This window comes from Amblyomma americanum, chromosome 1, assembly GCF_052857255.1.
Source record: "Amblyomma americanum isolate KBUSLIRL-KWMA chromosome 1, ASM5285725v1, whole genome shotgun sequence".
NCBI lineage: Eukaryota > Metazoa > Arthropoda > Arachnida > Ixodida > Ixodidae > Amblyomma > Amblyomma americanum.
The window spans coordinates 211,733,033-211,750,934 of record NC_135497.1 but is presented as its reverse complement, the minus strand read 5'-3'; the positions used below and the strand labels follow the sequence as shown (position 1 = coordinate 211,750,934).

The 17,902-nt window shown below is 42.7% G+C and overlaps 1 protein-coding gene across 2 annotated transcripts in view; it reads right to left on the bottom strand.

The window, feature by feature from the left end:
- The window catches only part of mdy (diacylglycerol O-acyltransferase), a 206,274-nt gene that overhangs the window by 34,183 nt on the left and 154,189 nt on the right, over positions 1-17,902 (bottom strand). For both annotated transcript variants that reach the window (XM_077648416.1, XM_077648417.1), the window contains 2 exons: positions 17,395-17,475; positions 16,216-16,260 (listed from right to left, as the gene is read on the bottom strand). In XM_077648416.1, the coding sequence (XP_077504542.1) occupies positions 16,216-16,260; positions 17,395-17,475 (126 nt within the window). The remainder of the gene's footprint in view (positions 1-16,215; positions 16,261-17,394; positions 17,476-17,902) is intronic.

Below are 17,902 nucleotides of genomic sequence, written 5' to 3'. Positions count from 1 at the left end.
TACAAAACCTCAGGAAACCTCACATTATAAAATTTTTCCTTGCACATTGGAACCCTGAGCTCACATGATGGTGTTTGCACTTGAAATCTGTTCATTCTTAGTCACTGCTGCTGAGCACCTGATTAGCCAAGAGTAACTAATGTTTGTTAAGGCCATTTTAAGTCAGCATAAATGACCTTTCTGCAAACAAGTCTTGCTGCTTGACGAGGACTGCATCATCACGCTGTGCACTTGGACAAAACAGAAGAAATTCATTCAAGATATGTACTCAGTCACTGAGCTGGCAACAGCTATGCAAAGTAAACTTGGTATTAGTAGTACCCCCAGAACTTCAGACAAGCTCAGGGTGCTGGTATAACACGTTCGTGTATGGCAGCATAATCACCTGCACAAGTCAGCAAGCAAGCTCATTATTTTTGGAACAGTTCATCAGTCACAATAATTATTTTCATAATTTTAAGCTTTTCATAAGTGCCTCTGGGCTGTGCTCGCCCTTAGCTGCTGGTGGCCACACAGAATGCGCACAACACTTGGCAATGCTTCCACATCATAGCCATTTTAACATACACAACAGCACTTATTCTTACAATGATCTCTGAATGTGCTAGCAAGCTGCTCATGCTATGCAATGAACAATTCAGTTCTGCATAAGTCAATGCTAACTCCCGTCCTTTGTGGCATCACCAGAGCAATGAGTAATAAGCACCTATGTAACAAAAATGCAATACCTCTAGTTTTCTGACAATAAAGTAATTTGTCTAAAAACCACAAGAAGTCGACAAGATTCAAGTATCTGAATGAGTGATGATTGTAGATAAAGCATGCCAAGTTTCTTGTGCTAGCATTTAATTCGTGATGTACCGTACTTTTTAGACTATAGTCCTTGGACTATGCATGTTTAAAAGCTCTAATTTTGCATGGTGTGGGCTATCTATGGGTGCAGACTATACATGATTTAATGTTTTAAGATTCCCATACGCGAAGAAGCCTAGTGTGACTCCCAGCCTAGCGAGATCCAACCCTGTATACAGTCAGCCGTGATATGCAAGCAAATGCTCCTGGCATTGCTTAGAGTGGCTGGTTTTCAGTGCTTGGATTTGTGAGCACATGCAAAAAACTTGAAGAAAAACATCAGAGGCATCGTAGTCCTTCTTGAAGAATGGTTGTGATAGCTACGGTTGCGATCGCATTTGAGCTCAGTGAAATGGCGCACACGCAAGCAGCAAGCAGTCAAGTCAAACCAAGCATGAAAGGAAAAATTTGACGTTGATGAAAGAAGTGCACAGATGTCGGCTGCTTCCCTTAAAACAACCAAAGAAAATCTGGGCTGCTTCCCTGAAACATCACTAGACAATCTAAGAAACTAGCGCCGAAATTCGTCCCTGCAGACTATACACCGGGTGCGGACTACAGTCCGGAAAATACGGTATTGATGATTACAGTGATGACTATCTACAGGCTTCTCGTCCCTAAATGAGAGAAGTGTGGAGAAGCTCAGTGTTGACGTCACTGTTGCAGAGATTTCAGATTATTTGCTGCCTTAGCCTGCCACAATAGGCTTCATAATTAGCTTCAGTGGGATTGGTTTTCTTGCTGCGAGCAAATGTTTCTGCATTAGAAATGTACTGCCACTGTAGGCGAAGTCATCGTGGGACCCCAACCGGCCTTTGGGTGCTGTGGAGAAGCCTGAACAGCGTTGTGGCTTTATTCGGCGATGACATCACTATTTGAAATGCTCGCACAAAATGATCTGATACTAGGTTTTTCTGGCGCAAGAGCATCTAAGGCCAAAGAGCACCAAAGGTCGGGTCAGGCTAAAATGATTTCCTTAGGTGAAGTTTGTACACGTTAAAATCAATGCCGGGTGCGAGTTATATTGAGTTTAATGGTGCAAAAGAAACTGAGGCTATGATGTGCCAAATACTAGGTTAGAGTTTTCTGTTAAAGGTGAAGCTTTTTATATGTAGAGTTTGTTCAGAACACTGGCTTCCTTGAGAAACTTAAAAATACATGACAAATCAACAAGTGCTTGATCACCTAAAAGGGTGTAATGGGATGTATTCATTGTAGAATGTTCTCAAACACTTTTTCTTAGTTGTTAAAGTTTTGTATATGAAATTAAAATGTGGTGTAGAGTGAGTTTACCACCACAAAGAAAGGCTTGCCTTGCTTTGTAAGTCAGAAGTTGTGTGTAAGGTGTGTGTGTCCAATGTGTAAACTTCTGCAAAAATACCTCAAGTAAAACATTCCTGTTGTCTACATAATTTCCGTTCCCTAAAAATCGGCTTTACAGAATGCAGCTTGTTTACTTGATCCTCCCATGTAGCCTGCCACTTATTTCTCAATTTATTGTATATTACCTAATTTCAAACAATTCCTGTGTGGTATGCTCACATGTTTTATTTGACCAAATCGTGCCTGTGCTTCGCATGCATCTGCTTTTTCATTGCCAACTATTCAGACATGGCTGGGGGCCCAGCAGAATTTAATTATATGTTTTTGTGTCGTGACTAACTATATTATGTATGATGTTTCCTATTATAGGTTTAGTAGCATTTCTAGTGTGCGGTGGTTTGAGCATACTAAGGGAGTCAGTGTAAATAATGCCGTTTTTGACGTTCTCTCTTACTATTTGTTCTACAGCTATGAAGATGGCATAACACTCAGCAGTAAAAACTGATACGCACTGTGGCAGTCATATGTTTCTTTCACTATTTCGTCGAATTACTGCACTTCCAATATAAATTTCTATTTTTAAGCCATAAGTATAGGTGTCGTATTTTTCTAGCAGTGCAAAGCATTCTTGTAGTATGTGCTCGTGTGGAGTTTGCTTTTTGTTTAAATGTGTCAGTGTGAAGTCACATACTGTGGGGAGGCTGTACCATGGTGGCAGATGGTCTTGTCTCGACGCATTGTTAGGTAGAATATCTAGTACAGTTAACTCTTCACTTTCATCTTCAAAGCACAGTAATAATGGCCTGATAAAATGCGGTTTTTTGTTGAATAATCTTTTGAATGGGCACTTGGTGACAATGGGATGATGCAGAGATGCTTCACAAGATAACGGATTTTTAAGACATATGTGCATTTTAGTGAGACTCTTCGATCCTCTAGGGCGGGCTCATTAGCTTAAATGTAAAAACTGGTTACCGGGGATGTTATGTATGCTGCAGAAGATAGACACAGACCAAGGTTATGAACAGGGTCTAATCGTTAAAGGTAGGACGCTCTTGCTGAACCATAGACTACGCACCCATAGTCCAGCTTAGAGCGTACGAGAGAGCGATAGATTTGTAAAAGGCATGCTCTATCAGAACCCCACCATTTTTGTGAGAGCACATTTAGGACATTGAGGGCTTGAGAATCTTTCTTTTTAAGGTTATTAACATGTGGTAGAAATGAGAGTTTTTGTCAAAAGTGACGCCTAAATGTTTCTGTTCTTGTTTAATTGGTAGTGTGGCTTGGTTTAAGTATAGATTAAGTAGGATCAACTTGTACGGCCCGTTTCAATGAAAACAGAACAGCTACTGTTTTTGAGGTGAAAATTTTAATCCATTTCTCTCTGCCCAACGAGCTAGTTTATTTAATGTCATCTGTATTTGCCTTTCACAGGTCAATATGCTGGAGGAAGTGCATGCTATCGGTAAATCATCCACATAAACCGAATACATTATGGACTTGGGTATTACTTTAGCTAAGTAATTCATTTTTACTATGAAGAGTGTTGTGCAGTTCAACATCCTGCCGCGGATACCTAGCTCTGCCAAGTCACGGAGGATGCCGAACTTCCAAGTGGTATCCTAGGCCTTCTCCAGGTCGAAGTAGACCCCGATACAGTGCAGCTTGTGGATGAATGCCTACCGGATTGTGTTCAGTGGCTGAACGTGCTTTTTTAAATCCACAGTAATGTATATCTCAAAGTTGCTGGGATTCAAGTACAAAGGTTAGTCTAATGTTTACTACACTTTCGAAAGATTTGGCAATGCAGCTGGTGAGGGCTATAGGTCTGTAACTGCTAGGACTTGATGGTTTTCTGGGTTTCAGAAAAGGTACTAAGATGACTGCTCTTTTCCACTCCTCACGTATTTTCCCAGTTATCCATATTTTATTAAAGAATTTAAACAGTGCCTCTATGGCAGCCTCAGAGTTTGGAAAGCATAGTGTAAAGGGCATTGTCTGGGCCTGGTGCTGTCTTTTTACCAGAAGATAATACCCTATTTATTCCTGCAGTGTTACACGTGGGTTATACTCCGCATGTATGCCTGCTCCAGATGGGAGTTCTTGTTTTTCTGCTATTGTTTTGTGCTTCTGGAATGTGTGTGTAGTTGAAAGACCTTGAGACTTCAGCAAAATGCTCGCCCAATGTATTGGCCTGTTCTCCTAAAGATGTTGGTGTACTGGGTGTAGTCAACAGTGGAAGTGTGAAAGGAGTATGGTCAGCAGTGAATTTATGAACTTTTCCCACATTTTCTTTGAGGCTATTCAGCTATTTATTGAGGACACATATTTCTGCCAGGAGGATTTCTCTGCACTTCTTCGAATGTACTGCACTCTGGCCTTGGCCCTCTTTAAGGTAAGGAAGTTCTCTGCAGTTGAATACCGACGCAGAGTGCCCCAGGTTTTATTTTGCTATTTTTGCCAATGTGCATTCTCGTGTCCACCATACTTTGTGTTTCTTCTGTATGAGTCCTGTTGTTTGTGGTATAGCTAATGTTGCAGCCGATATTATGCATGTAGTAGTTTAATTAATTTCATCTATGATGAGGTCTTGACAAATTTTTTTTTTTTTTCTAGAATGGCACTTGCTGTAAAAAATGACCAGTCGGCAAGGTAATTTTCCAGCACTGTGGTTTTGTGGGGATGATTGGAATAGACAATGACAGTAGGTAGGTGATCACTCCCAAGGAGGTCAATCATTTAAAACATCCCATTTAAAATCGTTAAAAAGAGATGAAGATGCGAAAGCTAGATCGAGGAAGCTCATTTTTGCTGAGCTTGGACAACAATTTGTGCCCTTCCCCTATTTAAAAGACAGAAATTTGAGAGGATAAAATCTTCGATTATTTGGCCCCTAGACCAGCAGCATTCGCTTCCTCAAAACGGGGAGTGCGCGTTAAAATCGCCAACTACCAGACATGGCTCCAGCAGTTGATTGATCAGGCCTTCTAAATCTTGGATTGTTAATGTGGTGTGTGGGGGAAGATAAACAGAACATATTGTTATTGTACTGTAGCTGACGACGCTAACTGCAACACACTCAAAGTTTTGTGTTAAATTTGATTTCTTGAGCAGGGACGCTGCTTTGAATGACAATTGCAATGCCTCCAGAGAGTCTATTTGCCTGCTTGTGATCGTGTCGAAAAGTTTTATGTTTTAAGATATTCACACATTGTGGACCAAGATTAGCCTCCTGGAGACATAAAGCTAGAGGCAACACTGACCCTAGAATATGTTTTAAGTCACTGTAATTCCTCAGCAGTCCTCTACAGTTCCATTGAACCACGAAAGTCATGTTTGTGTTTTTGGGTGAGAATGAAAGGGTAGAGATTTACTTCTTTTCTTGGCCTGTCAACAGGGTTCTGTCTTTTGTAGCGATAGCTACATTTCGAGCCTTCAGCGTGGCGGCGTCGTGGCAGTGGCTGCGCCGCCACGCTGTCACGTGGTTGGTCACGTGGTGAGGAGCAGCTGGCAGCGGCGCTGGGCCGTGGCTGATCATGTGGTTCGTCAAGTGGTTGGTCATGTGAACAAGTTCCACTCGGCCAGCTGTAGCTATCGCGTCGCTCCAGGTTTAACCAGAGCTAAACCACAGCCAATTTTTTTTTACTCCAGAGAGCTGTCCCACCGCTGCAAAGCAGGCGGACTGGGAATTACATCCAACACCTCGCCAGAGGTGGTGGAGGACCGCGAGCTCTCGGGTGCGTGAGTTTCAGGCCTCCCCCGGCGGGGGGAAGCCCTGCGGGGTGCAGACCCGTGGGCCGGCGCTCCCCGCTTTGGAAATGACAGAGCAGCCTTCGCTATCTCTGCCTGGGGTGTGGATGGCCTAGCCATAGGCTCAGTGAAAGTGGCCTGGGCAGATGCCAGAGTGCTGTGTGGTGCACTGCCCCTGCGCACCACATCAGCGAAGCTCGTTTTTGTGGAGAAGGTGAAAGTGTTCTTCAAGTGGAAGAATCATCTCACTTCCTTGAAAGTGATATTGTTTTGTCTTCACTGTAATAATCTCTTTCTCATTCTTTCATGAGGGTTGAATATGCGGGGTGAACACCTTCACAGTTTGCGCAGTGAAGTGCTGCTCCTTCACAGTTTTCGGAAGCATGCTCTTTTGAGGCGCATTTCACAAGTTTTGTGGCCACAGCAGCTTTGTGATCCATGACCACACCTTTGACACTTGAAACACCTTCGTGGATTTGGTATGTAATGACGGACATTTATTTTCGAGTACCCTGCTTCTATGGACTCAGAGTGTGCTCGAGTTGAAAGTCAGTACTAGATGCTCTGTAGATATTTCTCTGTCACATTTTCTTATTTTGATGTGATGCACATTTATGACATTCTGGTCTCTAGGATCTCTTCCTAAGTGAGGTGGATGAAGTCTGTTTCAGAAATGACATCACTGACGGTGTTTAGGGATCGGTGTGCAGTGATTGAGACTGGGGTTTCTCCAATTGAGACTACAGTGGAGAGTTTGGAATATAGGGCATTGTCTTTAAGCTCCAGTAGGAGGTCGCCACTAGGCATTTTTTTTTTAGCCTGTAACCCGTGCCCAAGGCATCAATCAGGCTTTTTTCTACCAAGAATGGAGATATTGTTTGGGCAGTTTTTTCTGTCTCTTCACTGTGCAGAACGTGGAATTTCGGGAAAGTTTCCTTCAATTTCTAGAAGCACTGGGCAGTTAAATCGGTCCACACTGTTTTTTGAAGGTGATCATTTTGTTGGGAAAGGGGAGCCATGATATATGTGTACTGTTTGGCCAGAATGCCAGCCGCCCACCACGAAGCCCAACAAGGGGATGGGACAGGAACCTGTGGGCAAGTCTTGCCTACGCCAACTGTACACCCCAATATAACCCAATATGATGCAACTCTGGGTAGTTGGCCACACAAGGTTAACCCTCACCGCCAGGAAAAAATGCAAAACAAAGAAGTGAGTAGGAGACAAGAGAGTTGTAAGAAAGAAGATAGGAAAGTGAATGATGGAGGGGAGGATAGGAAAAGGAGACTACAAATTTCCCCCTGGCGGGTCAGGCTGAAGGTACCGTCTACAGGAAGCTAGGGCCAAAGTAGTGTGTTGCCTCCGCCGAGGGGCCTTGGAGGTCCAAACGCTTGGCATCGGCTCAACCACCAGGATCCCCTTTTCCCTACACATGGCTGAGCCATGCACAGCTAAACGCGAGTGCTCAAGTCCGTGGTGACGCACTGCTCACCATCATCCCTCTGTGGAGATGTCCCTGCGGATACTCGGGAACCCGTGGTGTCGCAATTCACTAACATCTGCATGCTGCAGATGCCCTTGCGGGCTCAATGCTGGGTGCATACGGCCTAACAGTAGTGAGTATATGCATGATCCACAGTGTGCCACGATGGTGTATAAGTCAGGTGGAATGACCTAAAACGGTGTATAGCACCTAAAATTGTGGTAAAAGTTGTATATAAAAGACAAAGCTAGGCAACCTCAACCAAAGTCCTTGCTTTAGCAAAAACGGTGAGGCATCTGACAGCTAAGGCTAAGCTCAGCCTTCTCCTCAGCAATGAGGAGGGGCTGGAGTCACTTGGAATAAGAGATATCTAGTAAAAAAGCCTACATGAGTAAAGAATTTAAAACCCTATCCAATGAAAACATGCGGTCATCACTTAAAAATAAAGAAAGGTTCACTGGTATTTTAAATGTGCACAGTTCGTCTTTCTGTCTCCAATCTCAGGTGCACTGTCATGCCAGTGTATCCTTTAAAAGATGTGATAGTGTGATGTATGTACTACCTCAATGGAAAGAAACGCGAACAACCGGCACCAACACGCCCCGCTGTTGGAATTTATTTTCATCGCGCTTTTACCTGGGTGGTACAAAAAGTTGTTAGAGTTGCCCTAGAATGTATCGTGGACGAGTCTAGCGTCTTTTTGCTATCACCGAAGTAAAAGCTCGGTGAAAAGAAATTGAAACAGCGGAGCGTGTTGGCACCGGGTTGTTTGCGTTTCTTTCCATCGAGGTAGTATGTCCTATCCTCAGTCTGAAGAGAGCAACTTCTTTAAATTTATTTTGTTTATGTATGGTTTGTGCATATGTGGCCTGAGGTACTGGTATGGAGGTTGGTTTATATCGATCAGACTCTGTTTGGAAGCTCACGAAGCAAGCCTATTAGCTTCTTCATTGCCATCTATACCACAGTGACCTGGCGCCCAGCATTTTGTGATCTTAAGGTTCAATGTGCATGCAGACATAAGACAGTTCAAGAGGGAATTCGTTACAGGGTTTTTATAGGGTTTCCCAGATGACAGGGCCATAACCACACTTAAGGAATCTGAATAAATAATAGAGGTTGGAATTTTATTTTGATCAACCAAATGATTAGGCAGGCTTTCGTAAAGGATATTCCACAATAGATCATATTCACACTATCAATCAGGTGATAGAGAAATGCGCAGAATATAATCAACCTCTATATATAGCTTTCATTGATTACGAGAAAGCATTCGACTCAGTGGAAACCTCAGCAGTCATACAGGCATTGCGTAATCAGGGGGTAGAAGAGCCTTATGTCAAAATACTGGAATATATATATAGCAACTGCACAGCTACTATAGTCCTCCATAAAGTCAGCAATAAAATTCCAATAAGGAAGGGCGTCAGGCAAGGAGACACGATCTCGCCAATGCTGTTCACCGCATGTTTACAGGAGGTATTTCGAGGCCTGAATTGGGAACAGTTGGGAATAAGAATAAATGGAGAATACCTAAATCATCTGAGATTTGCTGATGACATTGCCTTGCTGAGTCACTCAGGAGGTGAACTGCAAATCGTGATCAATGAGTTAGACAGGCAGAGCAGACCGATGGGTCTAAAAATTAACATGCAGAAAACCAAGGTAATGTTCAACAGCCTAGCAAGGGAACAACAGTTCACAATTGGCAGCGAGAGCCTAGAAGTTGTGACGGAATACGTCTACTTAGGGCAGGTAGTGACAGCTGATCCGGATCATGAGAGGGAGATAACTAGAAGGATAAGAATGGGGTGGAGCGCATATGGCAAATTCTCGCAGATCATGAGTGACAGTTTACCAATTTCCCTCAAGAGGAAAGTGTACAATGGCATAATCTTACCGGTACTCACCTATGGGGCAGAAACGTGGAGGCTAACGAAAAGAGTTCAGCTTAAGTTAAGGACAACGCAGCGAGCCATGGAAAGAAAAATGATAGGTGTAACGTTAAGAGATCGGAAGCGGGCAGAGTGGGTGAGGGAACAAACACGGGTTAATGACATCCTAGTCAAAATCAAGAGAAAGAAATGGGCTTGGGCAGGGCATGTAATGCGAAGGCAAGATAACCGCTGGTCCTTAAGGGTAACGGAGTGGATTCCAAGAGAAAGTAAGCAGAGCAGGGGGCGGCAGAAGGTTAGGTGGGCGGATGAGATTAAGAAGTTTGCAGGCAAAGGGTGGATGCAGCTGGCAAAGCATGGGAGAGGCCTTTGCCCTGCAGTGGGTGTAGTAAGGATGATGATGATGATGATGATGATGATGATATGAGGAGGAGGAGGAGGAGGAGGAGGAGGAGGAGGAGGAGGAGGAGGATGATGATGATGATGATGATGATGATGATGATGATGATGATCTAACAGTAAATATGGATTCTGCAGTAAATATGTTTGAGTGTCTGTTCATTGTTTTTGTTTCGGAGAATCGACAACTGTGAACGGCACACGAAACTGAAGAATTTTTGGAGGCATCTGTGTAACTCTGGGCACTGATACTTTGCTTGTAGGGACATGAAGTGCTGTTTGATGCCAACTGGTGACCCATGCTTGCCTACCTCACAAAAAGATGTGTCACAGTCAAGTGGATACAGTTCCCAGGGAGCAATTATGTCCTTAGAAGAAGTCATCAGAATATTGAAGATTGGTAAGTTCAGGTCTTGGAAAAGTGTGGGGATGCTAATGGGAAAAGGTACTGTTTCAGACGGTCGGTTTGAAAACAGCAGTGTACTGGTTGGATTGCACAATAGCATGTTGCATGGATGGTCAGCATGAGAAAATACCTTTGTGGCGTAAGCCATACTTGTAAATTTCCGCCATCATTCAAGTGACCATTGGTCCACCTCAACGTACACACTGGCGATTGGACCTGTACAGAAAGCACCAGTAGGTAACTGCAGACCCAGCTGGTACACTGCATCGAGCATTTTTAAAGTGGTTTTTCATGCTGACTTGTACACTAGTGAGCCGTAGTCTATACCTATTCGTGATATAACTACACTATTAAGAAAACTTAGCAGGCAGTCTCGATCTGTACCCCATGACTGGTGTGACAGGATCTTTAGAAGGTTCAGTGCCTTCCTGCATTTTAGTTTTAACTGCTTAATGTGCATGTTGAATGAAAGCATTTCATCAACTAAGACATCAAGAAATTTGTGGTCTTTTTGAACAACAATACTCTACCCATTAAGTGTGTTATGACGGGTTTGGGTCTAATGCCACATTGTTTGGTGAAGAATAAGCTGACAGTCTTTTGTCTGTTAAGTTTAAATCCATTTTTATCTGCCCACTTTCATACTTGGTTCGCTCCTAGCCGAATTTGCTGCACACAGATGGACAAGTTGCATGACTTGTAGCTACCGTAGCACCATGTGGTACATCGTCAATATAAACAGAGTAGGATATCGATATAGGTAGGATGCTCTTTAATGAAATCATTTAGGCTATGAAAAGCATGCAGCTATAGAACATCACCTTAAGGAACACCATTCTCTTGAATAAACTGCTTAGATAAATTTCCTTGAATGTCCGTTGGGCAGCAAGATGAACAGGTCACAGATAATACAGCATGGCGCCATGTGGTATCATATGCTCTCTCTAGATCAAAGAAAACATAACCAGTGCTGTTTATGCTCGGAAGCATCCCTTACGTAAGACTCAAAGGCAACAAGCTGGTCAGTGGTTGATCAGTTAGCCCTAAATCCATTTTGATGCTAGTCAAGAAGACCACTGAATTCAAGGAAATGCACAAGGCAACGATTTAGAATTTTTTCAAGGAGGTTACATAAACAGCTGGTTAGGGCAATTGTCCGATAACTCACTGCAAGTGTGGTTTCTTTGCCTTTTTGCTTTATTATCTGAATAACAATCTCTTCTTTCCAGGCTTTGGGAAAATTTCCAGCTCCCCATATCTTATTAAACAGGCACAGGGCAGCTTGCAATGTTTCTTCTTGCGGGTGCTTGAGCATTCCAAATGTGATCCTGTCAGGGCCTTCTGCTGATGAGTTGCCGCATGTGCCTGGCAACCTTCAACTCTTGTAAAAGTAAATGGGCTATTGTATCCACCTACAGATGGCCTTTTATTGTAATTAGGTTTCCACTTCGTAGCTAGCTTGTATCACAGGAACGATTCTGTATAATGCACTGAGCTAAAAGTATTGCCTCTAATATATTGACAGCAGTGCTAACAAGAGGAATTGGATGCGCACTGCGCTCATTAAGTGCTTTAGTCTACTGTACACTTTATGCGTATCTGCGTAAGAATTTACAGAGGAGAGAAATGACTGCAACTTTCTCGTTTGGATATACGTCAAATACGCCTGCCATTTGCTTTAGCATGCTTAAAGTTTATTAAGTTGTCAATCGTAGGCTAGCAGTGGAATTTCGACCATGCAGTATTCTGGTTCTCACGAGCTTTCTTCCACTGTGCATTCCACCACCCAAAGTATTTTACCCAAAGTCTGTGGAATGAATTTCTGTGCAGTGTCTACAATATGCAGTGTGATAAGGATTGAGATTCATCTGTACCTAGGTTTGTAATTCATGAACAGGACAATGCTGAGAGTTCCCAGAACGTCTTCCAATCAGCAACCTGTTCTTTAAATTTTCTAGGATTATTTATGCTCGGATTTACATTTTCTGTGCATCTTAAAGAAATGGGTAAGTGATGAATTTCATAGCGGTTGTCAATAACCACCCACTCAGTGGCTGCCAAGAGCAATGGAGAGCCAACAGCAAGGTATATCGCTGTGTATGAGTTGCGTGCCAATTTAAAATATGTTGACTCTTTTTTACTGAATATACATGAGCCAGACGACAATAAAAATTCTTCGATCAGCGCACCTCGAGGATTAGTTCCTGGTGGATCACCATAATGAGTAGTGTGTTAAAAACACCAACCAACAGGAATGGCTCCAAAAGCTGGTCAATAAGTTTTTCAGGTTCTTTGGAGGGATATATAGGGAACAAATGGTTATTACTCAGCCGAAAGTTGGGGTTTGTATTGCCACTGCCTCTAAATCAGTAGACAGTTCTGAGCCACAATGGCAATGCCACCCGATGTGTGGGTGCTGCCTTGCTTGTCCTTCCAGTACACTACATATTTTTTTAGAAAATTAGTATGTGTTGGGTTTAAATGCATTTCCTGTAGTCAGAGTATGTTTGGTTGGTATTGTGCAAGTATTTCATATATTTCATCCAGGTTCTTAAGTAACCCTCAACAGTTCCAGTGGATAATACTCTCGACAGCCATAGTTTAAGTGAAGCAAAGAAGACTAGCGGGAGTTATTCAGATTTTGCCGCCTTTACCAGGCAGCTTGGGCGGTGGCTCGGTGGTTATGGCGCTCGGCTGCTGACCTGAAAGACGCAGGTTCGATCCCGGCCGCAGCGGTCAAATTTTGATGGAGGCGAAATTCTAGAGGCCCGTATACTGTGCGATGTCAGTGCACGTTAAAGAACCCCAGGTGGTCGAAATTTCCGGAGCCCTTCACTACAGCGTCCCTCATAGCCTGAGTTGCTTTGGGACGTTAGACCCCCATAGTCCATAGACCATCAGGCAGCTTGACTAGCGGATGTTTTTTCGATTTAAGGCAGTCTAGGAAACTCCATCTCTCTTTGGGGGACTCCCTCAGTGTCGGAGACACTGAGAATACTGGGGTCACCTCCATTGCTTCCGGAGGAGACGCAGAAGCGGATGAGGATTCATCAAGAGAGAGAGATTCCCTCTCAGTTGCCTGTGTCATCCCAGAGATCTGAGAGAGGTTGACCTCTGGGACATGGAATGCTGGTGCATACAGTGGCTGCTTGCTGGGGGGCTGAGGTGTGCACACATCAGCGAAGCTATAATGCATGCCCACTGGGACTAGACGCTGCCCAGCCCCCCGGCACACTGCATCAGCTTAGGATCTTCCAGAGAGAAGCAAAAACTTCTTCCGTGCTTCATAGGATGTGATGTTTTCTGTTACTTTGATCTTAATTATTTCTTTCTTGTTCTGAACATAGGACATGTTCGAAAGTATGTGGCATGTGGCCCGTGACAGTCGAGACATTCTGCTTGAGTGGCACTGCATTTTCCACTTGGATGCTCCGCATTTGCACAGGTGAGTTTTCTGCAACATGTTTTGGATCCATGTCCATACTTTTGGCAGCTGAAGTATCTTCTTAGGTTTGGGACATAGGGATGAACTTTACAGTGAATGAACTCCACTTTCACAGCATCTGGTAAATGGGACCGTTGAATTGTCAGGACAATATGGGGTGTCACTGCCTCTTCATCGTTCCACCTTATGGTGATGCAGCAAAGGGCAACAACACCTTGATCTCTGAAGCCTTTGAGGAGGTCAGACTGTTTCGCACATCAGATCACGTTCTGATATGACACCTTGTACTGTGTTTAGATTGCAGTGAGGGGTGATGGACACAGGATGTGAGCGAACTGTTTTTGCTTGAGAAGGGTGCCTGACTGATCTTTCTGTGCACTTCAACAAAAAGATCACCAGATACGAGTTTTTTGTTTCGTAGTTTTTACCCATCATTTTATCAAGGGTCCTAGCAATAACAAAAACATTGCAACAAATGGGTCGTTATGTACGAGAGAGTGCATAATCAGGAAACGAGGAAAGTGGTCACAGTCAAAAGAGGTCACAGAAAGTGGTCGGGCTCTGGCGAACCCTTCTCCACTGCAGCCCCTTTTCAGGGACCAATAGGTTTTTTGGAAGAAGTACTTGTAAGATATGGGTGTGCTGACGGGTCCTAACATGTCACCTGTATTTCACCATTCACAGGAAGATCTCGGGGCCCCCGACTGGTAAAAAGATGGGGACCCGTCGGCCGGAGCATGACCATGGCCTCAACTGCCACCATTCATGGTTTCTACCCTTCACCTCAAAGCCTTTCACCACGGTGCAGATGACAACTTCGGTATAGGGGCTAAGGGTCTGTGGTGGTGCCAAGCACCATTACCTTGGGACTCAAGGTGCCCTTGTGGGGCTAACACAAAAACACTGCATGCTTTAATTAATGGCAAGTTCCATACACATTCAATCCCTTTAAGCTTGTCAAATTTTAAATCCTTGTTGTAGAATTACCATCCAATGATGACAGTTGCCTCCTCCTGCACCATAAATATTCTTCAGTATAGATCACCTCAGAATGTAGTGCATGAGCACAACCCTAGACAGATGCAATAACTGCCAAATTTTGACATTTTATGTCAAAGTGCCCAATCTTTTCGATTAAATTGACAATTACTGCAATGACACATATTTTCCAAATTTTCTTTCCAGCACTAATTGAAAAAAATGTCCATTTAAAACATAAAAATGTCTGACCTGTGATAGCCAATAACCTAATTTCTTTCTTGCAGCGGTCAGTATTATCTGGAAGTCTGATGATTTTTCAAGCTAACAATGTCAAGCTGAGACACTGAACAAACACAAGTGCGCAGTCAGCAGCCTTCAACGTGTTTGTGGTTGTGGACAATAAGCTTTCAAAAACTATGCTGGGAATTCTGTCCCTTGTGTACAACAAGACATGTGAAAAAATTTTCATCACCACAACCAAGGCCCAAAACGAGTTATATTTAAGTGAAAATGAATGGTTGTGAAATGACTGATCTTAGAGTGCAACCAGTCAATTAGGTTCCATGAATAGTCACTTGCTTAAATGCCAAAGACAATAGCAACCTACTCATTGGCTTAGCCTTCCACTTATAAAATGCCTATTTTGATGTTCTGATCCGAGATTAGACATTTTTGAACCTAAAACATCATATAAATAAGAAATTCGCATTTCAATGGAGGCGAAATGCAAAAGTCAGTGTGCACTGGTGTTAAAGATCCCCAGGTGGGCGGTCTAAATTATTCCGGAGCCCTCCACTGCAGCACCTCTTTCTTCCTTTCTTCTTCCACTCCGTCCTTTATCCCTTCCCTATAGTGTGGTTCAGGTGTCCACAGAGATGAGAGAGAGTTATAGCGTCATTTCCTTTCCTTTCCTCAAAAACTAATTTTCCATTTTTTTGGTCATAGGTACACCCGACTCAAACAATGAGACTATGAATCATGTTCTGCAATGCTGCTGTAGTTATACATCTTCACATAGGTGATTTCACAAAACTTAAACCATGGTTTTCAATTTTTATAGTACAATTTGTAAGAATAAAGCTGCATTGGTGCCCTTACAGGAGCTACCTAGCACACCCAGAAGTATGTTATATCCCTTATAATTACTTGAGCAGGTATACTCCTGGGCTGGTAGGCACGATACATATTGAGGAATAAAAACAGCACTAAAGGGATGAAACAAACACAGAAGTAGACAGGACGCATTCATCTTGTCTACTTCTTTGCTGTGTATTTTGTTCCTCTGGAACTGTTTTTATTCTACAAGATGAATGCTGCCCAACTAGCTCACCTTTCTAGTCTTCTCTAGGTACGATACAACTTGAACTCCTTACATGCATTCTCAAAGAGCTCTAAGTGCCAATTTATATATGCTGTTTTCACAGTGCATGAAACAATGAGAAAGCAATTTTGCACACTGCATCACATAATATGCCACTTAGATTACTTCCCTGCTGTCCTAACTGGTGGTTCAGAAACAGATTGGGACAAAATGCCCATGTGTGCTTACCATAAGTAAAGCACAAGTTTGTTAGCATCAAGCAACACACATGTAGTGATATCAAAAACTTTAAAGACCAATAATGTTTTAATACAGGCAGAAAGACTAACAGAAAAGAGGATGTGGCAATGTGCTTACCGCTAGCTTTAGGAGTCTTTCGAGCATTGCAGGAAAATTCATCTCCTGAAACAATTGAAAATGACAGCATATATGTTGCTCTTCTATTCCCAAAACAGGTTCAAATTTCTTGAAATGTTAAGCACTTCAAACAAGGCACCAACTATGTACAGGCTGTTGAAGTTGCATGCATAAACAAGTAATATTCTGGGTTTGGACTTTTTTGGGATATGGCAGATTTTAAGCAAATTATTTGTTGCTTTTAGCCTTACAAAATTCCTGGAAATGCATTTTTAATGCCTGCATCAAAGGTGACTATATTGCCCTTGGTAAATTAATTGCTGACATTGGGGAGCAGAAGCATTAAGCTCAGTGAAGCTACAAAGCTCCAAATTATTTCAAAGGCTGAACATTTCATACATACATCCTATTTTTCGCACAACATTATCACACATCCATGACTGTACTGCAGCTTGCCTTTGGTTCTGTAATGAACAGTGTTAACTTCAACAAAATAAAGAAAAAACTGGGCTGCAAAATTACTGTGCCGTTCATTATTTGTCTTATTTTATCCTTTGTTTTGTCAAAGTTAGCACTATTCTTTGCAGAATAACGTACAAATAGGCCCATATCACCACTCCTTTAGAATTGGTATCTAAACAATGACTAAATTAACTGAAGACAACCCACAGCGTATACTGATGCTGTAATAAATCCTCAACTTGAAGTACGTGCTACTTCCTGTGATGTGCAACACATGTTGGCTAAATGACATCAAAGGTTCAGTTGTCCACCAGTTTCAAAAGGAGCCTAGCCAGCGAGCGATGCAAAATGTGACTGCAAATGCATATGGCTGCTTTAGGTGTCAAAAACAGAAGCCTGCACGTGCTTACGGACATTTTTATTGCAGCACTGCATCATGACTCAGTCATGTGGTAACGATGCCAGCAGATTAAACATTGCAAGTCCCCTGATACATGCACAAATTTTAAGTGATTGGCTTGTGTGACAACATCGAAACGAAATCTTTTTTTTTTCCACGTGCCCACATCTTGTAAACTTTGCTGTCAACTGTACACCGCCCTAAGCAATGCAAATGTGAGGCTTGTCATCTGACTCTTGAAGGAAAATAAAAATTAACAGCATATGCACAAACAGTATACTAATATCAACTTTAGTCAATACAAATCATTTGTTCACCTGAAAAGGCTTCAGGGAGTTTTCCATAATGGGCACTATCCACTGTTGAGCCAAAGCCAGGATAAGCTGCAACAGCAACAACTGGAAGAAAAAAAATTGAAAGCCAGAATTCAGTCGTAATAGAAACAAACCAGTTTGGCTGCAGAAAAAACACTACACATGCTTAGTATGTCATAACTTCATTTGAACCCACTGGTTACAAACAGAAACAGAAATAGGTAAATTCCACCTAAAAATCCTACCTCTCCCTGTCAAAAATTTAGTGTCTCGACTCCCCACCTCACTGGCAGTGCTCTCATTAGGCATGCTCTACCCAGCTTCCCCCACCCCACTTCCTGCCCAGTTTAATAAAATAGAATTACTTAAGGTCCCCTCTGAAAAAATATCCTGGCAATGTGCCCGCTTTTCATCAGCCACAGACTACATATTATACATCCTTGGCCCAACAATTTCACTACACAAAATTTTGCAGCAGCAACACCGGGTAAATACATCCATCATAACTGCT